The sequence below is a fragment of the Eriocheir sinensis genome, chromosome 59 (assembly GCF_024679095.1).
Source record: "Eriocheir sinensis breed Jianghai 21 chromosome 59, ASM2467909v1, whole genome shotgun sequence".
Taxonomy (NCBI): Eukaryota; Metazoa; Arthropoda; class Malacostraca; order Decapoda; family Varunidae; genus Eriocheir; species Eriocheir sinensis.
Genome location: NC_066567.1, coordinates 10964719 through 10991481, shown reverse-complemented (window position 1 = coordinate 10991481; position 26763 = coordinate 10964719). Strand labels below are relative to the sequence as shown.

The 26763-nt window shown below is 39.0% G+C and overlaps 1 protein-coding gene across 2 annotated transcripts in view; it reads right to left on the bottom strand.

Annotated features, from left to right (window-relative positions):
• Positions 1-918: 918 nt before the first annotated feature.
• LOC126985591 (adhesive plaque matrix protein-like) overlaps positions 919-26763 on the bottom strand; it is a 65584-nt gene continuing 39739 nt past the window's right edge. The window contains exons 2-7 of one of the 2 annotated variants that reach the window (XM_050840748.1): positions 7516-7815; positions 6725-6841; positions 6140-6262; positions 3996-4740; positions 1036-3053; positions 919-1001 (exon numbers count right to left, since the gene is read on the bottom strand). In XM_050840748.1, the coding sequence (XP_050696705.1) occupies positions 4486-4740; positions 6140-6262; positions 6725-6841; positions 7516-7815 (795 nt within the window). In that variant the 3' untranslated portion in view covers positions 919-1001; positions 1036-3053; positions 3996-4485. Of the gene's footprint in view, positions 3054-3995; positions 4741-6139; positions 6263-6724; positions 6842-7515; positions 7816-26763 lie in introns of both variants that reach the window. The other variant, XM_050840747.1, reaches the window with a different exon arrangement.

The following is a 26763-nucleotide window of genomic DNA, read 5'->3' as shown; positions in this document are numbered from 1 at the left end:
ATAAAATCCAACACTACTTTTCTCAACATTATAAAATATTACAAACACCGTCAAACATAAAAGGAGTATGTGAATAAGTTTCCTAATATCATGGGTATACGGATTCAATACACTAGGTAATATATATTATTCACATATCGGTGCACCAAAGGGCTCATTTAACTGCCTGCTTGCGGCTCGCCGAGCTGCTCCCCGTCCAAGCGGCGAGCTAAACGCAGGAGCAAAAGCTCGGGAGCAAGCCATCCCTCCAGCAAAAGCTCGTGCTCGCCAGAGATTTGGTCCAGTGTGACGCCACCTTTATCCTGCTCCTGGCGCCGAGGGAAGGTCACGCCAACAACCCAGCTTACCAGAGTGTCCGCTGCCCTACACACCACCACGAGTGCAAACATGAGCTCCCAGGACGCCGAAATAAGGTAATGAGTTCATAGTTTTGCCTCCACCCCCTCTTGAGTCTGTCTCCGTGCCTCTCACCTCCACCCTCTCTCACACACTCTCACACCTTCCACCGTGCACACACACACCTTCTGTATCACGTCCCCACGCACCAGTCTCCACCAGGGTGACGTACACATGCCAGAAGTTGCCTACAGCTCATGTTCCGTCTCGGGGGTAATATTGAAGAGTGGGTAGTCATCTCTTGCAAAGTAAATACTTTCAATATGGATTCTTTTTAGGTCCCTGAATGCAGTGCAGTAATAAATGACTTTCGTAAAATAGAAGGGGGGTCGAGGGGGGCAAAGCCCCCCGTTAGGGTGGTCGAGGGGGGCGAAGCACCCCCATTAGTTTGGTCGTAAGGGGCGAAGCCCCCCCCCCCCTGTTACGAAGGTTGATCCGCCCCCCATTGTTACGAAGGTTGTAAAGTTAAGTACTAGTAGCCATGACAACAACGCTAATAATAAGGATGAGCAACAAACAACATAAAAAATATCAGTTTATTGGTAATATTGCGACTGGCTTGGATACTTTGTGGCTGGGGAGGAGGGAGGGAAGGGGAGGGGGTACTTAGTGTAGGGGGTCGAAGGAGGGGGTAGTAACAGTGGTAATGGTGGGGTAATGGGGGAGGGGGTTGGTGTGTGGTATACCTTACGCTCTAACAGTTTGGGGTCGCGTGTATACAAGTTACAAAACAAAAGCATACACTACATCGTCCAAAAATATACGTGGAGGGGAATACAACATTTATTTACAAACACATACATCAAACTATATTACAGAGGGGGAGACACACAGGACCTCGCGTGCTGGCAAGGGTGTACGTATATCCAAACGTAAAAAAATATAATAATAATATCAAATACACTCGAACCTGCTGACAGGAGTGGGAGAAAAGCTAAGAAACCTCTGCCCGGATTCGAACATGGGACTCCCTAAAGACAAACAAATGCATTAGTCTCCTAGTGTGGATTTGTAGTGCTGTTTGGAATCGTTTCTTGGTGGACTTGAATCTAATGTCTGAAGGATTAATGACAATACTTCGACGCAGATCCAATCCTGTTTAAAAGAGGATCGAAGAGGCTTGACAGAAGATCCGAAACTCCTTTATGAAGAAGAGGAAACTGTTCTTCGACTTCTAAGGGAATTCGAAACTACTGTCCAAACCAAAAAAAAAAAAAAAAAAAAAGTAGACAGAGAAAAAAAAACTTGACGGATCCGATACTCCTATATAAAGAGGAGGAAACTGTTCTTCGACTTCTAAGGGAATTCAAAACTACTGTCCATACAAATAAAATAAAAAAATAGCAACGGGAATAGGTTTGACAGAGATCCAAAACTCCTTAAAAAGATGAGGAAATTAAAGATTCTTCAACTCTAAGGAGACTCAAAACTTCTGTCCAAGCAAAAACAAAACAGCATCAAGAGGCAGAATCGAGTAGCTTCCTTAAGTGATCGAATCTGCCATCTTAGGAGAACCAGAAATACACAAAATTCGACGTGGATTCGAACTGGTTTATCTAGGAGACGAGGGAATCCAGACCCAGCTAGCCAAGGATGCATAAAACACTACCTTGGAGCCGAGTCTCATTCCTACATAAGATCGAGTAGTCTTTAGAGGAGGATCAAAGCTTATTCTCCCATCAACGTCCAGCACGGAATCGAACTGGTTGCAACATAGGAGCTTCGACCAACACGCTAGCCAGGGCCCATTTTCTCAGACATTTCCGAGCTTACACTTACATCCATTAAGGCATTGGTAGAGAGGTTGTGTCAGCATTCCCAAGGGTAGTTTAGTGAGCCTAATAATAGTTTGATAAGGCTTTTGTATCATGAATGGGAAAACCCCCTGTATGTTAGTATTTCCAAGGGTAGTTTAACGAGTCTAGTGATAGTTTGATAAGGCTTTTGTATCATGAATGTGAAAACCCCCTGTATGTTAATATTTCCAAGGGTAGTTTAACGAGTCTAGTGATAGTTTGATAAGGTTTTTGGATAGTAAACGTGATAAAACACATTTGAGAACTACACTGCCTCCTTCGTCTAGTCTAGTGATAGTTTAATAAGGCTTTTGTATCATGAACTTGAGACTTATAAGAACACCACTACTTCCTTTGTTAGTATTTCCAAGGGTAGTTTAATGAGCCTAGTGATAGTTTAATAAGGCTAGCTTTTGAATCATGAACGTGGGAGACAAGACCAACCTCCTCTGTAGCCTTTGAAAATGTGTGTTGTGAGATACGAAAGCTTCTGAGAACACGTGCCCAGGTGGAGTGTGGTCTGAGCATGCGCGGAACATGTCGCAAACTCACCACGGACTCGAATCGCCGCCATAGGGATAAAAATACAGTCTTGAACGTGAGCAGTGCCGCCCAAACACCTGCTGACGCCCGCCGCCCGCCCGCCCAAACACACAAACACAAACATATACATGCACAAACATCTTATAACATCACTTAAGGTTACTGATCAAGACATAGGGTGCCCGCCCCATGCGTTGATATCACCTGCGTAAAAAAATAATAACTCTGATTTAAGTCTAGGATAGGATACGAAGAACTTATAGTATACGGTAATTATTGTAGTGGGTTTTGTTTGGTTCCTCCGTTGACTGGAGAGATCTGGAGGAGACGGAGAGAAAAGGGAGAGGTTAGAGTTTGCATATGATGTAAATTAATGGTAGACGTAAATAGATAGATAGATAGATAAGTAAATACCTCGATAAAGAAAGAGAACAAATAAGGAAGAATGAAAGAAAGACGGCAGAGAAAGAACGAAAGGACGAAAGATGGAAATAAAGAAAGAAAGAAAAATATGAAGTGTTAGAAAGAAAGAAAGGAAGAAAAAAAGACAGAAAATAAAAGAATGAAAGAAAGAAAGTTGAGAAAATGGTTAAAAGAATGAATGAAAGAAAGAAAGAAAAGGAAATAAGAAGTGTTGGACAGAAAGAAAGGAAGAAAAAAACAGACAAAATGAAAGAAGGAAAAAAGATTAGCGTTAGTACGTGAAGAAAATAAATGGTTCACGTAAATAAATAGATAGATTGATGAATGAATACCTAGATAAAAATAAAAGTAAGAAAGGTTGAATGAATGAAAGAAAGAAGACACAGAAAGAAAGGACGAAAGATGAAATAAAGAAAAAGAAAAGATAGATGGAAAGAAAGTAAGGAAGAAAAAGACAAAGAAAGAAGGAAAGAGAGCTAGAAAATAAAGAAAATAATTGAAAGAAAGAAAAAATTAATGAACAAAATTTGGAGAAAAAAAAAGTGTTGGAAAGAAAGGAGAAAAGACAAGAAATAGAAAAAAAGAGAAAGAAATGAAAGAAGAAATTAAGAAAGCCATAGTATAGCAAGCATATCAAAGCCTCTAACTAAGCCTTAATTCTACTAGTAAAATATCACTTCTACTTGACAATGCTTTAATAACAATAATGAAAAAAATAACAATAATAGTAATAATAAAGAAAACCGCATCTCAGACTATTCCATTCTGCTATACACCACAAAAATGTTTCAACCCCAAGTTTCCATTACTAAAAAGATAAATCATGGAAATACTTACTTTTTAACACTTTGATGAGAGGCTTGAAACGTTGTAGAATAGGAAGTTTTGGTGGTGATGGTAGTCGATGTAGTAGTAGTAGTAGTAGTAGTTATTGATGCAAAAACAGTAGTAACAAAAACAACAAGAAGAGCAGGAATAGTAGTAGTAATGTTTTTTCAATAGTAGTAGTAGTAGTAGTAGATGACTTATAGAAACACCAACAAAAGAGATAGTTTCAGCAGTCGTCGTAGTAGTAGTAGTAGAAGTAGACGACCACTTATAGCAGCACCAGTAGTAGTAGTAATAGTAGTAGTAGTAGTAGTAGTAGTAGTAGTAGAAATATCAAAACTAATTAAAGCATAGTAATAGTTGTAGGGTAGAAGTTGTAGTAGTAGTAGTAGTAGTAGTAGTAGTAGTAGAAATATCAAAACTAATTAAAGCATAGTAATAGTTGTAGGGTAGTAGTAGTAGTAGTAGCAGTAGTAGCAGAAATCACGGTCCAGTCCCTCTAGTATCCATATTTGCAGACCGTGGTGTACATGGGCTCGGTCTTGGTATTTGTAATCGTGTTGTAGCCATGCTTCGTTTCCGTCACCGTCACATACATATACTGGTGCTTGGTCTCGTACTGGGTCTGGGTGACGTAGTGGGGCTCGTCCTCTGTAACGGTGACGTAGTTCTGCTCCACCTTGGTCTCCGTGACGTAATGAGGCTCCTGCACCGTCTTATACACATGCTGCGTCACTGTCACGTAGTACGGTACCTGTGGAAGGGGATAGGTATGTTAATTAGTGTTACCTGTGCAGAGACCAGATGAGGAGAAGATGAGGTTGATTAACTAGTGTACTTAGCATAGTTAGGGAGAGGTACGGAGGCTGGATAGGGGAGACAGGTAGCTTAATTAGTGTTACCTGTGCAGAGACCAGATGAGAAAAGGTTGAGGTTGATTAACGAGTGCACCTTTGTATAGGATTTAGGTAGGAAGAGGTACGGGGACTTGATAGGGGGAGACAGGTAGCTTAATTAGTGTTACCTGTGCAGAGATCAGATGAGGAGAAGTTGCGGTTGTTAACAAGTGTACCTTTATATAGGATTCAGGTAGGAAGAGGTACGGGGACTTGATAGGGGAGACAGATAGCTTAATTAGTGTTACCTGTACAGACATCAGATGAGGAGAGGATGAGGTTGTTTAATTAGCGTACCTCTGCATAGGATTCAGGTAGGAAGAGGTACGGGGACTTGATAGGGGAGACAGGTAGCTTAATTAGTGTTACCTGTGCAGAGACCAGATGAGGAGAGGTTGAGGTTGTTTAACTAGTGTACCTTTGTATAGTTAGGGAGAGGTACGGAGGCTTGATAAGGGAGACAGGTAGCTAATTAGTGTTACCTGTGTCTAGGGACCAGGTAGAGAGAATGTGATATAGTGATTAATTAAAAAGGGGCAGCGTAACGGAGTCTCCAATGTGTAATTACTGATTTAATTTCCCTGTGTGTGTGTAGCATTTGTTATGACTGCATGGATATAAGCATACAAACTTTTATCTAATACAACGAACAAGCTTTGCTATATACAAAAACTGTCGGAAATAGCGAACTTTAAGCTCATATAATCAACAAAGTTCGTTATACACCAAAAGTTTGGATTCATCGGATATAACGGATTGTCGGATTTAACGTCACCCCCTTCCCTTAATTGGTTCGTTAAAGCGAGGGTTTACTGTACCTGTGTTAGCGCCTTACCTGAACGCTGTATGTGTGTGCCTTGCCTGTATAAAAAAGCTTCTAATCTCCTATATTATTGTCTTTCCTGGCAGGGTATGTGTTTTGGCTGTACCTGTATTAGCGCTTTTACCTGAACACTGTGTACCTGCCTGTATAAAAAAAAGTGTCTTACCTTCTCCTTTATAATTCTTTCCTTGCGGTGTATGTGTTTTGGGTGTACCTGTATTAGCGCCTTTCCTGAACGCTGTGTACTTACCTGTATAAAAACCGTCTTACCTCCTCTTTTATTGACGCCAAGAAAGAACACCCCAATAATCAATCAATCCTCCTTTATTAGTGTCTTTCCTTGCGGTGTATGTGTTTTGGGTGTACCTGTATTAGTGTCTCACCTGAGGAAGTGTGCGCGCGGCTGTGTCTCACCTGTGCCTTCATCGCCTTACCTGTTCGATGTGGGTGCAATAGTGTGACTCGGTGAGGGTCTTCATGTAGTAGTGCGTGCCCGGCATCATCTCCTGGACCGAGGTGATGTGAGCCTCGGTGATGGTGTCCTGGTTGTATGCCACCTGGGGGAAGGGGGGAGGTGAGACGTGGTGGTGGTGGTGGTGGTTGTGATTGTTATAATGATGAAAGTGATGAGGATGCTATTACTATTACTAATACTAATGATACTACTACTACTACTACTACTACTACTACTACTACTAATAATAATAATAATAATAATAATAATAATAATAATAATAATAATAATAATAATAATAATAATAATAAAACAAATACTAATATCACTAATAGGAATACCAATACTATACCAATACTAATACTAATACTAATACCACTAATACTAATACAACTAATACTAAAACAAATACTAATACCACTAATACTAATACTATGCCAAAACTAATACTAATACCACTAACACGAATACTAATACTATACTAATACTAATACCATTAATACGAATACTAACACTACTGAAATAATAACAACAGTAACAACAACAACATTAACAACACCCATACCTTAGTCTCGTAGATGACCTGGTCCGGCAGCGGCTGGGTCACGAACTCGTACTGAACCACCGTTGTCGGGTAGTAGAGCGTTTCCGTCATGTACTTGTAGAGGGTGGTGGGCACGTACTGCAGGAGGAGGAGGAGGAGGAGGAGGAGGAGAAGGAAGGAGAGAAGAGAGGAGAAAGGAGATGATGAATTAACCATACAAAACAATACATAAACAAATAACAGACTAAGATCTTAATAGACAAACAGTAAACAAAAGGCAGCAATACACCATTCAAATAGACCAATTAATAGATGAATGAAAATATAAACACAGAAACCGTCCCAAGATTTAGACAGTCCTTTAAAAACATAAACACCAAAACCGTCCCAAGATGAAGACAGTCCTAGAATACATAAACATTGAAACCGTCCCAAGATGAAGATAGTCCTAGAATACATAAACACCGGAACCGTCTCAAGATTTAGGCAATCCCTTAAAGAACATAAACACCAAAACCGTCCCAAGATGAAGACAGTCCTAGAATACATAAACACTGAAATCGTCCCAAGATGAAGACAGTCCTAGAATACATAAACACCAAAACCGTCCCAAGATGAAGACAGTCCTAGAATACATTAACACCAAAACCGTCCCAAAATGAAGACAGTCCTAGCATACATAAACACCGGAACCGTCCAAAGATGAAGACTGTCCTAAAATACTTAAACACTGAAACCGTCCCAAGATGAAGACAGCCCATAACACAAAATCACCGGAACCGTCCCAGGAGGCAGACGGTCCATTCCCTCACCTGGTTCTTTGTGTTCCAAGAGGTGTGATGCTCCTTGGCCGTCTTCGTAATGGTCGTATAAACCGTCTTCTCGTAGCACTTCTTGGGGCAAGTGTTCTTAGGCTTGGGAGGGGGGCCGTAGGAGGGGGCAGGAGGGGGGCCGTACGATGGAGCGGGAGGGGGGCCGTACGAGGGGGCAGGGGGAGGGGGGGCGCCGTAGCTGGTTGGGGGGCGCGCTGCGGGGTAGTCCGGTTCTGCCTCGGCCTCTGCTTTCGCGGAGGCCGAGAGCGCGAGGACGAGGACGAGAGCCAGCCGCGACATCTTGGGAGAGAGAGAGAGACGAGAGTTAGTTGTGGGTTGGTTACTTTCAATATATCGAAAGGAAGATGGAATTAGGGAAAGTGAGGAATAAAGAAAGGCAAAAAACTTAAAATATGATAAAAAAGAAAGAACTATTAATCTATTTATCTATTTAGAAAGAGAGAAGAAAGGAGTTAGTTGTGGGTTGATCTGTTTCAATGGACCGTATTGGCTATACAGGCAGCGCCACACGTGGCCACTCAGTGAACTGTCAAAGCAGTACTTTCCATAGAACTCAAGTTATGTACTAGAGTGCGTCTGAGGCTGCCTCCAGGATAAAAGGCCTTGGTGCCGCCACCGCTCCAAGCCAATGACTGCACACACTTTACTCCTACCCGATTTCCTGATTCTATTATTTGACATGGAGAAAAACTGAAATCGGGGAAGAGTGAAGTGTGTGCAATCATCGGCTTGGGGCGACGGCGGCATCATGGCCGTGTATCCCTGATACAGCCTCAGACGCACTCTAGTCTATAACTTGAACTCTATGGAAAATACAGCTTAGAGTTGAGTGGCCACATGTGGCGCTGCCTGTATAGCCAATACGGTCCATTTATCCATTTTCTTTTGTTCATGTTTGTATTCTTAGTTTCGTTTTCCCTTTCACACAGCTTGTCCATCTAGTATCTTTTATTTTTTTCTGCTTTTCTCTCAAATTTATTCATGTGAGAGAAAAAAATAGTTCATGGTTGGTCTGTTTCAATTTATCCATTTTTTAAGTTATGTTTCTATTCAAGTTTTCTCTTTTCCCTTTCACAGTACTTGTCTATCTAGTTTCTCTTAACCTTTTCTGCTTTTCTCTCAAATTCCTTTTAGTGAGAGAGAAAAAGGGAGTTAGTTGTGGGTTGGGCTTTCAATTTATCCATTTTTTAATTCATGTTTCTATTCAAGTTTTCTCTTTCCCTTTTCCACTTGTCCGTCTAATATCTCGTAACTTCTACTTTTTTCTCAAACTTCTTTTTTTTCCAAGTAATCCCTCACCATCTCCTTCTATTATGCTCCTCTGATCACCTTACACACACACACACACACAAAAAAAAAAAAAAAACATTAGCATACAAAACCAATCAGTATTTATGTCCGAAGCGAAAACAACAACATTAATCTCCAGGCCTCGGTAGCTTTCCTAAACACGAACCTGAAGATGAGACACTAAAAAAAAAAACACAAAACATGAAACGAGATAAAAAAAAAAAAAGTGGTCAACATTTCGGAAGCTTTTCTAAACAAGTACCTGAAGATGAGACATTAAAACAACCACAAAAACAAACACAAACAACAAAACAGTATAGGAGAAAGCAGGAACGTGTGTCAGTGTTTAGATTCTCCTACAAGGTTTCATCTGTTGGGAAGCGTCCAGATGTATACAAAGGAGAAGAAACTCGGGGAATGGGAAACGAGGGAGAAGGAAGAGAAAGCAGGTTATGGCAGTCTTCGATACGGACTGAATGCCGATTTGGGAGGGATAGGTGAGGAGGAGATGCTTGTACGTGTGTCAGGATAGGGGAAGGAGTGCATGTCAAGTGATGTGATGTCCTTATGTGATGTGAAACCAGCTGTGTGTGTGTGTGTGTGTGTGTGTGTGTGTGTGTGTGTGAGGAAGGAAAGTGAGAAGGGAGAAAGGATGGGTCAGCAAGGTTGGAATGAAAGTGTCCAATAGAGAAAGGAAAGGAGGAAGAAAACGAAGGAAGGAAGGAAGGAGAGAAAGAAAGCTGGATTGAAAGTGTCCAAAGAAGAAGAGAAGGGAAAGGAGAAAGAAGAGGAATGAATGAAGGAAGGAAGGAGAGAAAGAAAGCTGGAATGAAAGTGCCCAAAGAAGAAGAGAAGGGAAAGGAGAAAGAAGAGGAATAAATGAATGAAGGAAGGAGAGAAAGAAAGCTGGATTGAAAGTGCCCAAAGAAGAAGAGAAGGGAAAGGAGAAAGAAGAGGAATGAATGAATGAAGGAAGGAGAGAAAGAAAGCTGGATTGAAAGTGTCCAAAGAAGAAGAGAAGGGAAAGGAGAAAGAAGAGGAATGAATGAAGGAAGGAAGGAGAGAAAGAAAGCTGGAATGAAAGTGTCCAAAGAAGAAGAGAAGGGAAAGGAGAAAGAAGTGGAATGAATGAATGAAGGAAGGAGAGAAAGAAAGTTGGATTGAAAGTGTCCAAAGAAGAAAAGAAGGGAAAGGAGAAAGAATTGGAATGAATGAATGAAGGAAGGAGAGAAAGATAGCTGGAATGAAAGTGTCCAAAGAAGAAAAGAAGAGAAAGGAGAAAGAAGAGGAATAAATGAAGGAAGGAAGGAGAGAAAGAAAGCTGGATTGAAAGTGTTAAGGGCATATGTAGGTGTGTATAAGGATAGAGAAGAAGAAAGAGAAAGGAGAAAGGAAAGAAGGAACAGATAGAAGGAAAGATGGAATGAAAGTGAACGAAAAAGAAGAAAGAAAAAGGAGAAAGGAAGGAAGGAAGGAAGCACAAAGATAGTTGGAATGAAAGGAAGGACGGAAGGAAGGAAGAAAGAACGGGAAAAAAGATAGATAGCGAAGGAAATAAACGAAAGAAAAAATAAGAAAAGGAAGAAAATAAACATATAATAAAAAAAACGAAAACACACACACACACACACACACACACACACACACACACACACACGCTTACATAACCACGCACAGCCATTTTCAGTGACTCGTAAAATTTCAATATTCATTCGTCATTGCGTCATTATTTCATTACGTGTAACACCTACTTTGTGTGCGATACTTTCTCTCTCTCTCTCTCTCTCTCATTTTCCTTTCATTTCCTTTCTTTCTCTTATTTCTCTCTATTTATCCCTCTTTTTGCTCTCTTTCGTTCTCTTTTTTTCTTTCCTTCAATTTATTCTCCCTTATTCCTCCCTTTGTTGCTTCCCTCTTTCTCTCCCTTCTACTCTCTTTCTCTCTCTCTGGTAAATAAGTATAGATAGATAGATAGATAGAAGGAGAGATAACCACGTAAGCAATTATTTTCCTGTTCTCTATGTTTATCTTTTTAGGGTGGACTTAACCTAACCTAACCCAACCACATAGCTATTTTTTTCCTATCTTCTGTGTTAATCTTTTTAGGGTGGACTTAACTATCTTGGCACACGGGAGAAATTTCTAAATAACCACGTAGCTAATTCTTTTCCTATTTTCTATATTAATCTTTTTTAGGGTGGACTTAACCATCTTGGGGCACGAGAGAAATTTCTAAGTAACCACATAGCTAATTGTTTTCCTGTTCTCTATATTAATCTTTTTAGGGTGGACTAACTATATTGGCGCACGGGAGAGATTTCTTAGCCATGATGTCAGCGCGCTAGTATACATCCACGTAATGGGACTTTCTACCCTTCAGCCAAACCATTTTCTACGCTTTTTCTTAACCCGGTGATGGAATTTACGGCGAAACGATCGATGTATATCTTATAAACACGAGAAATCACTTTGGAAGCCTCGGTTAATCTGTTCCGTTTTTATTTTAGTTGAGTTTCTCCTTAAAAGGGATGAAGAAAGGATGGAGGAGAGGTTAACTAAAGAATGGAGGGAAAGAAGGATAGACAAGAAGGAAGAAGAAAGAAAAAAATAGGAAGGAAGAAAGGAAGGAAGAAAAAGGGCAAAGAAGAAAGAGAAATGGGAAGGCAAAAAGGAAAAGAGGAAGGAAGAAAGAAAACGAAGAAGGAAGAAAGAAAACGAGGAAAGAAGAAACAAAAAAAACGAGGAAGAAATGAAAACTAGGACGGAAGAAACAAAGAAAATGACGAAATAAGAAAAAGAAAACGGGAAAACGAAAAAGAAAGTGGGAATTAAGGAGTGCCTGACCGCTTGGTGATGAGAAAACGGACCAAAAATAGCAATGGCGCCTTAAACGAAGATGAGAGAGAGAGAGAGAGAGAGAGAGAGAGAGAGAGAGAGAGAGAGAGAGAGAGAGAGTGGGTAGGTAGGTAGTCTTTGGCAAGCGTTTGGGGAATAAGACCAAATTTAAAGATACAAGAGAAAGTGGATGAAGTAAAAACAGTCACGAATTGAGTGCCATCTTGTACACCCACGCAAGACAGGAAGAGGAAGAGGAAGAGGAGGAGGAGGAGGAGGAGGAGGAGGATGCACGGACAAGAAAAGGAAGAAAGGGAGAAAGTGGGAAGAATGGAAGAAAGGAAGGAAAACAGGAAGACAGAGGAAGCCAAAAGAGGAAGAAAGAAACAGAGGATGAGAAGAAGAGGAAGAAAAGGGAGACCAAGAAGAAGAGAAAGGATAGATAGGAAGAAAGAGGGAAGATAATGAGGAAGAAAGTAATAAACAGCGAAGAGGAAGAGAAAGGAAGAAAAAGAAGAAAGGAAGAAGGGAAAAATAAAGAAAGAAGGCAGAAAACAAGAAGGAAAACAGCAAAGAGGAAGAGAAAGGAAGAAAAAGAAGAAAGGAAGAAGGGAAAAATAAAGAAAGAAGGCAGAAAACAAGAAGGAAAACAGCAAAGAGGAAGAGAAAGGAAGACAGGGACGAAAAAGAAGAAAGAAGGTAGAAAAAAAGAAAACAAAGAGAATCGATAAAAAAAAACAGAGAGAGAGAGAGAGAGAGAGAGAGAGAGAGAGAGAGAGAGAGAGAGAGAGAGAGAGAGAGAGAAAGCAGCTATGAGGCATCCCACACTGAATCATCCACAGCCACAAGACTTGAACAGCATTTTCAAACATAGACGGCTTTTTGCGCTCCCTACCCCGGCCATAATCTCGTGTCTCAAATTATTAGATCGTTTTGTACCATGAGAGAACGCCGCTGCCTCCCCTGGACACAAGAAACCCGTAAAATAAGGACTTGGAAATGGTATCTTGGGTTTTGTTTGAGTGCCCCCTAATCGCGGCCATATCCTTTCTTTCTTCTATTCCTTCCATTCCTTATTCCCCTTTATACTCTCTCTCTCTCTTTCTCTTTTTTCCATTTATTTATTCTCCCTGATTCCTCCCTTTATTGCTACTCTCTTTCTCTCCCTTCTACTCTCTCTCCCCCTCTCTGGTAAATAAGTAGAGATAGATAGATAGATAGATAGGTAGAGAGGGAGAGATAACCACACTCACCTACTCATTATTGAATCTCAGAGTTTTTAGTGATTTGTGGACTTTATTTGTATTTTCTGGTCATGGTGAGAGGATTATATAGAAGTTATTGACTGTTTTATTGATTAATAGTTTATTGTTGCAGATGTTATGTGTATTTGAGGTGTGACAATGGAAATACGAAACTACTTCTTGAATCTTGGAGTTTTTAGTGATTTGTGGAATTTCTGCGTGTTTTTTGGTAGTGGTGAGAGGATTATATAGAAGTTATTGATTGATTGATTGATAGTTTATTGTTGTAGATGTTATGTGTATTTGAGGTGTGACAATGGAAATACGAAACTACTTCTTGAATCTCGGAGTTTTTAGTGATTTGTGGAATTTCTGCGTGTTTTTTGGTAGTGGTGAGAGGATTATATTGAAGTTATTGATTGATTGATTGATAGTTTATTGTTGCAGATGTTATGTGTATTTGAGCTATGGCAATGGAAATACAAAAGAAGAAATTGAGCAAAAAGACGAAATTGTAACCTTATGTAAACTTATCGAATTTCACAGTAGGTATTTAGTGGTTTAGTGTTCTAGCAATGAGAAAAGTTGTATTTGGACACTGAAAGCCAAAAAATCTCATTGAATATAAAAATCCAGTGAAATAGATGCAAAAAGTAAATAATCTAAGCAAGGACAGAAAAAAAAAAGAAAAATGAATCTGGAAAGGTCACTTCAATTACAATAAATACAATAAACCGCGCTGTAAACAATAAACAAACCCACTCAAACCAACGCAAAAGGTCAACTCTCCACGCAAAAAAAAAAAATAAATAAATAAATAAAGGAAAAACTATAAGTGAACCAGCGCGGATATGTCACCCCGATCAGAAAGCGGAAGAAACCACTGAGCCACGGTTGCCAGATTATCGTACTCAGAGCCTCGTATTTACCTGTTTCTGAACCATAGCTATTGCGAAAAGGCACCAATAATTAACCATTTTAATGTTAACTATATATGAAGGTAGTTATATGGGTCGAGGAGGCAGTTTTTGTGTCGGAAATTGGGAAACAGGAGGCTGAGTACGACAATCTGGCAGAGTTGCACTGAGCCATGGACGTCAACATTGCCAGATTGTCGTACACAGCCGCTTATATTTCCCGACTTCCTACCCCAAAACTGTCTTCTGGGCTCCAATAACGAAACTCATTTATAGTTATCGTTAAAAGAGTTAGATCCTGATGTTTCTTGGCAATAGTTAGGCGTCAGAAACCGGTAAATACGCGGCTCTGAGTACGATAATCTGGCAACGGTTTTGGACGTTAGTCAGGGAAAGTGCGGCGCGTCGGGTCGAGTTTTCCGCCGCTGTTTCTCGCTCCTGGTGCGCTGCGGCTAAAAACTGGTTGCAAGAAGGTGCCCTGAGCCTCCTCCTCGCCCCCCGGAGCCCCAGATAAGGCGAGGAAGCGAAAGCAAGGCGGGATGAGGCGTGTGAAAGGGGGCGGTTGTGTGATGGTGGAAGGCTGTTCTTATAATTGTATGTATGGAAGTGAGTTGAAATTTGTCTGTGTGGAATTTATATGTTTTTATTTGGGTTTACATGACACAAACGTAGGTATGTATTGGTTTATATGATTTGTTGTATGGTGTCATTGTGGGTGTTTTTTATTGTTATTGTTATTTTTATCGTCAACTTGGTCTGTTGAATGTATCGTGGGTCTTTTCTTCTTCCTTCTCTTTGTGTTAGTGAGTAGACCCTAAGAAATATTTGTTAGCCTCGCATAAGTTAGAACGCAGTGAAGAGAAACAATTATTAGTATTTTAAATAATTTCTTTTATCAGTGTCGTCAACTTGCTCTGATTAATGTATCGTGTGGCAGTTTTTCCAATCCTCTTCTCTCTATTGTAAGCAGTGAGTAGACTCTTCAAGAAATATTTGTTAGCCTCGCATAAGTAAGCATGACGTGAAGAGAAACAATTATTAGTATTTTAAATAATTTCTTTTATCAGTGTCGTCAACTTGCTCTGATTAATGTATCGTGTGGCAGTCTTTCCAATTCCCTTCTCTCTATTGTAAGCAGTGAGTAGACCCTAAGAAATATTTGTTAGCCTCGCATCAGTTAGCATGACGTGAAGAAAACCAATTATTAGTATTTTGAGTCATTTCTTCTCTTTGCGCAACCGTGTGAACCCAAGCGTGTGCTGGAACACGTGCTCTTGTTTACAAAATGAGACAAAACACTATCGCCTTGCGCCGATCATAAACGTAACCTCAAAATTTTTAAACTACCTTATAATGCTCATGTTTCTTGAGTTAGATCATCAATTAACATTTATAAAGGGGTGTTACTATATAATTTGGTTACTGAAGTGAAGTTTTGCAGTTTAAAAAAAAAACTTCCCACTTAACTATTATGAAAATCCCTCTTTGACGAATAGCAGGGAGATAACAGCTATTGCATCTTGAAAAACAGGACTTATTATACATATTCTATCAGCGATTATATATAAAAAAAACTATATTCCAGAAATTCCACGCAGTCTAGCATCCGTTGACTCTTAAAAATATTTGTTGTTAGAAGTGAAGAAAAAGAATTTGTAGCATCTTAAAGCATTCCTTCCCTTAACCATGTGAACCCAAGTGTGTGTGTGTGTGTGTGTGTGTGTGTGTGTGTGTGATCTTTTTTCTTTTATTCTTTCTATCTTACTGTCCTTCTTACTTTCGTTCAATCCACATGTGTCTTTCTTTCCTTATGTCTTTCCTTTCTCTCAGTCTCATGTCAATCCAAATGTGTGTGTGTGTGTGTGTGTGTGTGTGTGTGTGTGTGTGTGTGTGTGTGTGTGTGTGTGTGTGATCTTTTTCTTTTATTCTTCCTATGTTTTCCTGTCCTTCTTACTTTCGTTCAATCCATGTCTCTCTTTCCTTATGTCTGTCTTTTCTCTCATGTCAACCCAAGTGTGTGTGTGTGTGTGTGTGTGTGTGTGTGTGTGTGTGTGATCTTTTTCTTTTATTCTTCCTATGTTTTCCTGTCCTTACTTTCGTTCAATCCATGTCTCTCTTTCCTTATGTCTATCTTTTCTCTCATGTCAACCCAAGTGTGTGTGTGTGTGTGTGTGTGTGTGTGTGTGTGTGTGTCCGGCGTGGTGCTATGTAGGGAACACGAGAAGCAGAAACCAGAGACGAGAACAAAGTGACCCGTATGACCTCACAAGACACTTTCTCTCCCCCTGCACCGGTTAAGGAAAAGAAGGAGGAGGAAGAGGAAGAGGAGGAGACGTAGAGGAATATTAAGCATGGATCATATGGGTCAAAAGGAGAAGAAAGAGATAATTAATTCTAACAGGATATATAAATTGTAGAGGAAGAGAAAGAAGGATAGTAACGTTAGCCATAAGAAAGGAAGTGTGAAAAGAGAGAAAAACTATATGGAGTGCACGAAATGAGAATGAAAAAGAAAATAGGAAGAAAAATGGGGAAAGAGAACGAAAATAAGGTGTAAAATGAGAGAAAAAAGAGATGGAGAAGGAGAAGAAGATAAATAGTTGTAAATATACCAAGAAAAATGATGAAAAAGAAGGAGGAGGAGGAGGAGGAGGAAAAGAAACGGAAGATGAGAGGAAGAAATAAAACGAGAACTGAAAGAAGAGAAAAAGAAGAAAGAAGAAAAAGAAAACAGGAATAAAAGAAGAGAATGGAAAGGGAGAAACAGGAGGAAAAAGAATAAGAAGAGGAAGAAAAGAAGGAGGAAGAGACACATAAAACTAAAACTGAAGGAAGAGAAAAAAAAAATCAAACAGGAATAAAAAAAGAAAATGTAAATGGAGCAACAGGAGGAATACTAAGAGGAGGAAGAGGAAGAGTAGGAAGCGAGGTCAAAGTCACAGTCAAGTTCACAGGTGCGGCAACCGTGTAGGCATCGTAATTAACCTGCCCCAACCAGGTATACTAAAGGTGAGGAGTCATGCCGCGGTGCCCGACTCCGTGTGTTCGCCCCTTAAACTGAAGCTCGGTCGTCCACTCTTACCTCGAACGATCACATTTTTCACTTGTTTTAACGGGACATAAAGGCGAGAGAAATTGACCGCTTTTCTGGCTTATCGTTCTTGTTTGTTTTGTCTGAGGAGCGAATGGAGGGCTTTTTGTTTGTTTGTTTGTGGTTTTGTTTTTTGCCCTTGAGCTGCCTCCCTTGATGTTGCAGAAATACAAGTGTGACACGTTTCTTATTTTACAGGAGAGAGAAGATACACGAAAAATAGTGAAGTTAATACTGAAAATGCGCTGGGAAATGGAACTGTGGCACGTGGCTTACAATACAGGAAAAGAGAAGATACACGAAAAATACTAAAGTTAATACTGAAAAATGTGTTGGGTCATTCTCTTTTACCTCAAACGATCGCATTTCTTATTTATTTTCGCATTACTTATAGGAGATAAAATTAATACGTTTCTTTATTTCCATGGCAAGAGAAGATCTACCTCAAAAACACTGAAGTTAATTTTAAAACTGTCTTGACGCTCCCCACTTGAAAGAGAATCATTTATAAGAAGGAGGAAATGAAGTAGAAGGAGGGATGCTGATTTCAATGTATACTTTCGAAGGTGCTATCCAAGAATGTAATGTTTTGGGTATATACATGTTATTGCTGAACTGAATGTAGAGAGTTTATTTTGTACTTATGTCTTAATTCAGGTGATTTTCTTTGATGATTCTAACGTTATGATTTATTTACTCTCGCAGGTGATTGGAGCAGGTGTGAAGGGACAGGTGAGACGCAGGTGGCTTAGGTCAGCTCTCGAGGCCACACCTTCACATAGCCACGGTGGGATGGGCTGAACCTTCCCCCCCGTATACCCCATCCTCCACCACCACCACTACCACTGCAAGCACCACCACCACCACCTTCACTACCGGCCATGTGTCAGTCACCTCCACTGCTAAAAGGTAAAGGCCATAAGTTTTACCTGGTTCCTTCTCCTCCTCCTCCTCCTCCTCCTACTACTACTACTACTACTACTACTATTACTACTCATACTAATACTCATAAGGTAATATCATTCGCGTTTATATACTTTATGCAACTGTTGACTGTTTTGTTTTGTTTTGTTTTTGTTACGGTTGATGTTAAGTTGTACACCTTTCGTCTTGCTTCCTATAAATTGTCTTCCATTATTTTCTTGTATGTTATCTTTGGACAGCGAAAGTAATGTTTGATATTAACATACAAAGGGAAAATAATGTGACGAGGATACAAACATCATCTTAAAGGTTTGTGATCTGCATACTAATACGAGAGAGAGAGAGAGAGAGAGAGAGAGAGAGAGAGAGAGAGAGAGAGAGAGAGAGAGAGAGAGAGAGAGAGAGAGAGAGAGAGAGAGAGAGAGAGAGAGAGAGAGAGAGAGAGAGAGAGAGAGAGAGAGAGAGAGAGAGAGAGATGCTTTGCTCCATAATGATGATTGAGAAGAAAGAGAAAGAGAGAGAGATGGAGGGAAAGTGTGTGTGTGTGTGTGTGTGTGTGTGTGTGTGTGTGTGTGTACGGCCGTAAAATATAGATGGGGAGAGAGTAAGATCACACACACACATACAAACACACATACAGAGAGAGAGAGAGAGAGAGAGAGAGAGAGAGAGAGAGAGAGAGAGAGAGAGAGAGAGAGAGAGAGAGAGAGAGAGAGAGAGAGAGAGAGGTTACCCGGATGTGGAGTGGGTTACCAAAATCACCTGACCTGTCCATCATGCTTACCTGGGAGAATGAGAGGAAGAGGAAGAAGAAGAAACGAAAATGGGAAGAAGGGAAACAAGTAAAAAAAGAGAGGAAGGAAAACGGAGGAGCCTCATACGATAGATTGATAGATAGAAACAGATAGATAACAGGAAGAAGTAGAAGAGGAGATAGAGGAAGAATAGGAGGAAGGGAAATGAAGAGAAAAACAGGAAGGAAAGCAAAAACACCTCACTCAATAGATAGATAGATAGATATTTTTGTTCTTTTGTTTACGTTAAAAAAGAGATAGATAGAGAAAAAGAATAGAAAGCAACAGACAAAAGAATAGGCCATAAATTTAAGGAGAAAAGGGAAATTGAAGAAAAGACAGGAAGGAAAGCAAAAACACCTCACTCAATAGATAGATAGATAGATATTTTTGTTCTTTTGTTTACGTTAAAAAAGAGATTGATAGAGAAAGAGAATAAAAGAAAGCAGACAAAAGAATTGGCCTTAAATTAGATGATTTTTTTTCTTTTGCCTTTTCCATTAGAATGGGCCTTAAATTTAGAGAGAAAAGGGAAATTGAAGAAAAACCAAGAAAGAAAAAAAAAACTCACTCAATAGCTAGACAGATAGATATTTTTTGTTCTTTTGCCTTTTCCATTACTAAAAAAAGAGATAGAGAAAAGGAACAGAAAGCAACAGACAATAGAATGGGCCTTAAATTTAGAGAGAAAAGGGAAATTGAAGAAAAACCAAGAAAGAGAAAAAAAACTCACTCAATAGATAGACAGATAGATATTTTTTGTTCTTTTGCCTTTTCCATTACTAAAAAAAGAGATAGAGAAAAGGAACAGAAAGCAACAGACAGTAGAATGGGCCTTAAATTTAGAGAGAAAAGGAACAGAAAGCAACAGACAGTAGAATGGGCCTTAAATTTAGAGAGAAAAGGGAAATTGAAGATCGAAGAGAGAATGAAAAAAAAAAAAGAGGAAGCTGCGTAAGAGGAATGGGTGACAAGCTGATAGAGGAAGAGATTAACAACTTGAAAAGAGAGGAAAAGAGAGAGAATGGGAATAAAAGAGAAAAGAGAGAGAATGGGAATAAAAGAGAAAAGAGAGAGAATGGGAATAAAAGAGAAAAGAGAGAGAATGGGAATAAAAGAGAAAAGAGAGAGAATGGGAATAAAAGAGAAAAGAGAATGGGAATAAAAGAGAAAAGAGAGAGAATGGGAATAAAAGAGAAAAGAGAGAGAATGGGAATAAAAGAGAGAGAATGGGGATAAAAGAGAAAAGAACGAATAGAAGAAAAGAATGGAAGAAAAATTGTAGGAAGTCATTTTAACCTTTGAATGCAGTTCCCTTCCGTTCTCAATAAAGGATGAAACAGAGGAAGGAAGGAAGAGAGGAAAGGAAGGAAGGTATAAGAAAGGAGGATTGGGAGGAAGAATAGAGAGAGAGGAAGCTTGGAAGAAAGGAATTGTAATGGGTTCGATTCTGTATACACGATTATCTACTACTACTACTGCTACTACTACTACTACTACTACTACTACTACTACTACTACCAGACCGTTAAATTCTCCCACGATGTCACATAAGTTCCGTTCTTTTGTCATCATCATCATCATCATCATCATTATCATTATTATAGAGGAATGGAGCGCGCTGAGGTGAAAATTAAGGGCGAGAGAGAGAGAGAGAGAGAGAGAGAGAGAGAGAGAGAGAGAGAGAGAGAGAGAGAGAGAGAGAGAGTGCCATATTATATAGTTTAGATATTACAACATGGACCGCACTTAACTTTATTTTATTATTATTATTATTATTATTATTATTATTATTATTATTATTATTATTATTATTATTATTATTATTAGTGTGAAGAAATGATGATACTCAAAAGTGGTTAGAAGAGTTTATGAAAGTTTATGTGTTGTAATTTGTGTTGACTTCCATGTAAATAAAAAGTCGAAATTAATAGTTATATAAGAGAGTGGAAGCGACGTGTTAGAAAATAATAATAATAATAATAATAATAATAATAATAATAATAATAATAATAATAATAATAATAATAATAATAATAATAATAATAATAATAATAATAAGAAGAAGAAGAAGAAGAGGAAAAAGAAGATGAAGAAGAAGAAGAAGAAGGAGAAGAAGACGAAGAAAAAGAAGAAGAAGAAGAAGAGGAAGAAGAAGAAGAAGAAGAACCACCTATTTGTTATTTATTTATATTACGAAACAAATGCAAAGAAAAAAAGATTAAAAAGAAAATAAGTTTATGAAGAGTATGGGAAATCATCACACACACACACACACACACACACACACACACACACACACACACACACACACACACACACACGCACGCACGCACACACCCACACACGCGGTTATGTCACCTGCACTAACGGCACAACTAGGGCTTAACGCTTCCTCCGCTTCCGTGGTCAGGTGATCCGAATAGCTCACGTGACGGGGCGGCGTAACGCGTCCAAATGAGGGGGTTGTGTGTAACGTGTTGCGACATGTTTGGCTTGGCGGGTGGTCACGTGGTCTGTGGTTTGTTTACTTTTTGATAGTGTGGTTGTTGTTTTTGTTGTTGTTATTGTTGTTGATGTTCTTATTTTTTCTTGTACTTCTTTTTGGTTGTAGTATTAGTAAAGTGGTTGATTGTTAAAGGTTACTACTACTACTACTACTACTACTACTACTACTACTTCTACTACTGCTACTGCTACTACTACAGCTACTACTACTACTACTACTACTACTACTACTACTACTTCTACATAGGTAATTTTTTTTTTATCTTATTGCAGTTGTTTAAAGATGGGCACTCAAGCTCGTAAAAAGAGATGTGTGTGTGTGTGTGTGTGTGTGTGTGTGTGTGTGTGTGTGTGTGTGTGTGTGTGTGTGTTTTCTCTCACAAAACGAACACTTTCTCGAGCTTGGGGCCTTTCTACCCCCCCCCCCCCCCCGTCCCCCCAATCCCCTCCATCATCACCACCACCACCACTACCCCCCCCACCATCAACCTCTCTATACAGCCTCCCACACCATCATCACCCTTCCCATATTAACTTTCTCACCCTCAATAAAAAAAATAATGGGATGGGTGAGCATTAAAGAATTGCGTAAACAGAATATAAAAAAAAGGAACACACACACACACACACACACACACACACACACACACACACACACACACACACACACACACACATATGGAGTCGTTAAATCCAGGTTGTGTTACTAGGAGATGGTGGATGCTGAGAGAGAGAGAGAGAGAGAGAGAGAGAGAGAGAGAGAGAGAGAGAGAGAGAGAGAGAGAGAGAGAGAGAGAGAGAGAGAGAGAGAGAGAGAGAGAGAGAGAAAGTGTTTGTATGATTGTGTGTGCATCTTTCGTTCAGTTATACATACATACATACACACATACATACATACATACGTTCATACATACATGGTCAAATTGGCGTGTAACCTCCCAAGACTGTGTGTGTGTGTGTGTGTGTGTGGGTCTGTGTGTGTGTGTGTGTGTGTGTGTTTCATTTTCACACGTAAAAGCCAGAGTAAAAGGGACGAGAGAGAAAGAGAGAGAGAGAGAGAGAGAGAGAGAGATAGAGAGAGAGAGAGAGAGAGAGAGAGAGAGAGAGAGAGAGAGAGAGAGAGAGAGCACCCTTTATCACCCCTTGCCATTCCGTCCTTGTCCAATACTCTCTCTCTCTCTCTCTCTCTCTTCCCTTCATTTTTATTGTAATTTGTCTCTTAACGTAAGTAAAACACACACACACACACACACACACACACACACACACACACACACACACACACACACACACGCACGCACGCACACGCACACACAGGTACACACAGACACGTACACGGCGAGTCAGTAACCTCATTCCTAGTCTAGTTTTTGTAAATATTTCAACCAACCTTGTGTTTAGTTTTCTTCCCTCCCTCCCTCTCTCCCTCCCTCTTTCTCTCCCTTGCTCTCTCCCTCTTCTTCTTCCTCTACTTCCTTCTTTCTTCCTACTCTCCCTCTTTTCTGTTTTTTTTTCGTCAATATGAATTAAAGTATGGGGTCATTTTTTTTACTTATTATTCATGTGATTTAAGAGAATATAAGACCACATACATACATATATACCTACCTACCTACATACATACATACATACTTATATACGTACATACATACAGACAGACAGACATATCCTTTCTTTTCCTTTTTCCATTTTCTTCCATCGTTCTTTCTTTTCTCTCTTCCTCCTTTTTTTCTGATTTCTTCCTTTTCTCCCTTTCCTTCCCTTTCGTCCTCTTTCCTTCATATCTTCCTTTCTTTCCTTTCTTTCCTTCCTCCCTCCCTCCTCCTCCTCCTTTTCCTAATCTCATTCCCTTTCTTTTCCCTTCCTTCCTTCCTTCCTTTCTTCCTTCTTTCCACTCGTACTTACACACACACACACACACACACACACACACACACTGACCCCCCTCCCCCTCACACACGTACCCCCCCCCCCACACAAACGCCCCTTCCCCCCTCCTCCCCCCCCTTTCTTGGCACTCCCCCCTTATATATAGGACGAGCCCAGACGTGCCCACCCGATCAGCCAATCAGCGCTCTCCCTGCCCCATGCGTCGGTCATTCCGCCCTCTGATTGGCTCCTGCGCCCTGTCTCCTCTTGGGCCTCAGCCAATGGGGTCTCGTCCCGGATGTACTGGGTGAAAACAACTCGCTTCAGGCCGAGGAGGAGGAGGAGGAGGAGAAGGAGGAGGAGGAGGAGGAGGAGGAGGAGGAGGAGGAGGAGGAGGAGGAGGAGGAGGAAGTTGCAAGGAATTTAGACTGGTGAAAACGGAAGGAAGGAAGGAAGGAAGGAAGAGAGGAGGAAGAGAAGAAGGAGGAGGAGGAGGAGGAGGAGGAGGAGGAGGAGGGGGAAGCTGCAAGGAATTGAGACTGTTGAAAACGGAAGGAAGGAAAGAAGAGAAGGAGGAAGAAGGAAGTGGAAGATGAAGAGGAGAAGGAGGAGGAGGAGGAGGAGGAGGAGGAATTTGCAAAGAATAAAAAACAGAGAAACGGAAGGAAGAGGAGGAAAAGGAGAAGAACAAGAACAATAAGAACAAGAAGAGGGAGAAGAAATAGAAAAGAAGAAATAAAATAGGAAATAAAAGATAAATAAAATAAAACAATAGTAAAAATGACAAGAAGGAAATGAGTAAAAAGCGAAGAAGAAGAGGAGAGGAAACGAAAGAAGAAAGGATGGAATGAAGGAAGGAAAAAAAAAGGAGAGAGAGAGTAAAGAAGAGAGAGAGAGAGAGAGAGAGAGAGATTAGAAATAGGACTAAAGGAAGAAATAAAGAAGAAAGAGAAAACAAAGAAATAAGATTAAGAAAAAGAAAATAAGCAGAATGAAGAAAAACTAATATTGACTTAGAAGGAGGAGGAGAAGTAAAAGACAATATTGAAAAAGGGTGTGGAAAGAGGAGGAGGAGGAGGAGGAAGAAGACGAAGAGAAGAAGAAGAAGAAAGAAAAGAAGAAAAATTTGCTCAAAGTCATTAAGAAGAAGAAAAGAAAAGCAAGAAGATTCAGGCGGTCATGTAGCAAAGAGGAAGAGGAAGAGGAGGAGGAGGAGGAAGAAGAAGAGAGGTGACCGTGCTTGAAGAAGATGAGCAGTGTCAGAGAAAGGCGGTAGTGAAAGGAGGAGGAAGAAGAGGAAGAAGAAGAAGAAGCAGAAGACGAAGAGGAGGAGGACGAAGAAGAAGAAACTGGAAAGGAATCATAAAACGGAGAAAACTGGAAGAAGGAATGAAAGAAAGAAGAAGAGAAGGAAGAGGAGAAAGAAGAAGAAGAGGAAGAAGAAGAAGAAGAAGAGACTGGCACGCATCTACTACACAACCCAAGAATAAGCAAATACATAGCGACCAGTAAGCAACCCGCGCCGTTCTGGGTTACTGGGTCTTCGCGCTCCCTTGTCAGCGCTAACCTACCAACCAATTTAATACCAAAGAAATGGGTGTGGAAAGTAAGTTAATTGATATAGATACCAAATTTAGGTGTAGAGAAAATGAGTTAACGAATATGAGTAGCAAAGAAATATGTGTAGATTAGTTAACGGATAGAGATTGCAAATATATGTGTGGAAAATTAGTTAACATATATAAATAGCAAATAATTATGTGTGTAAAAATAGATGAGTTAATAATAATAGATAGCAAATTAATATAGATGTGTAAGAAATGAGTTAGCAAATATAACTAGCAAATAAATGCGTGTGTTGAAATTGAGTTAACATAAATAGATACGAAATAGTTATGTGTGTAAAAACAGATAAGTTAGCGATAATAGACAGCAAATGAATGTAATTGTGTAAGAAATAAGTTAGCAAATATAACAATGAAATAAATCTATGTTGAAATTAAGTTTAGTGAATTATTCAACATCCTTAAAATCAGATACAGTCACCTTGCAAAATGAAAATGCAAGGAAAAGGAGAGAAATCGGAGTGGTTTTAAAATTAAGGAAGGAAATTAATGGTAGAGATAATTTAATGAATATAACTAGCAAATACATGTGTGTGTGGAAAATTAGTTAGCATATAGAGATAGCAAATAAATATGAGTGTAAAAATTAGATAAGTTAGCGATAATATATAGCAAATGAATATAGATGCGTAAGAAATGAGTTGATGAATATAACTATCAAATAAATGTGTGTTGAAATTAAGTTTAGTGAATTGTCTAACATCCTTAAAACCAGATAGAGGCACCTTGCAAAATTAAAATATAAGGAAAAGAAGATAAATAGAAGTGGTTTTAGAATTAAGTAAGGAAATAAATGGTATGGATAATTAAGAAAGCACTAAAAAAATGTAAATAGAAGTGTTTTAGAATTAAGTAAGGAAATAAATGGTACGGATAATTAAGAAAGCACTAAGAAAAAGGTAAATAGAAGTGGTTTTAGAATTAAGTAAGGAAATAAATGGTATGGATAATTAGGAAAGTACTAAAAAAAGGTAAATAGAAGTGTTTTAGAATTAAGTAAGGAAATAAATGGTTTGGATAATTAAGAAAGTACTAAAAAAAGGTAAATAGAAGTGTTTTAGAATTAAGTAAGGAAATAAATGGTATGGATAATTAAGAAAGCACTAAAAAAAAGTAAATAGAAGTGTTTTAGAATTAAGTAAGGAAATAAATAGTACGGATAATTAAGAAAGCACAAAAAATAAGGTAAATAGAAGTGTTTTTAGAATTAAGTAAGGAAATAAATGGTATGGATAATTCAGAAGCACTAATTAACATCTCTTCTTGGCTAATGAGGCGAGTAAACGGTAATGATTAACGGTTTGCAGTCTTCATTAAAGCAGAAAAAGTTAATTACCGACGAATGAGAAAAAAACACACGAGAAAATGAAGTCGTTATGTTCAATTAAGTGGTTTTAAAATTGAGTAAAGAAATAATAAACAGGATAGATAATTAAGAAAACGCTAATTATCATCTCTGCCTTGCTTATGAGGCGAGTCAACGGTAATGATTAAACGGTTTGCAGTCTTCATTAAAGCAGAAAAAGTTAATTACCGACGAAGTAAGGAAAAGTAAGAAAATAAATGGTATAGATAATTTATGAAGCACTAATTATCATCTCTACCTTGCTAATGAGGCGAGTCAACGGTAATTATCAAACACTTCTTAGTCTTCATTAAAGCAGAAAAAGTTAATTACCCAAGAATGATGAAAAAAACGAAAATATGAAGTCGTTATGTTCACTATTAAGAAAACTCTAAAAACCTACTTAGCATTGCAAATTAAGGAACCCAGCGGCGGTAATTATAAAGAGGAAAAATTTATGCTTGTCTTAATTAGCGATAAATATTGACCTACGACGAGGATAATTGTGTTGTTAATGTGAGTAAGGAAAAAGTAAAAGAAATATATATATATATATATATATATATATATATATATATATATATATATATATATATATATATATATATATATATATATATATATATATATATATATATATATATATATATATATATATATATATATGTGTAGAAGTGAAATAAAGACAGTAATTGGGAAAGTAAAAAACGACTAATTCTGTTTTTTTTTTTTTATGTGTAGAAAGTAAAAGAAAATGGTGATTGTTTTTTTTTTTTAGTGTCTAC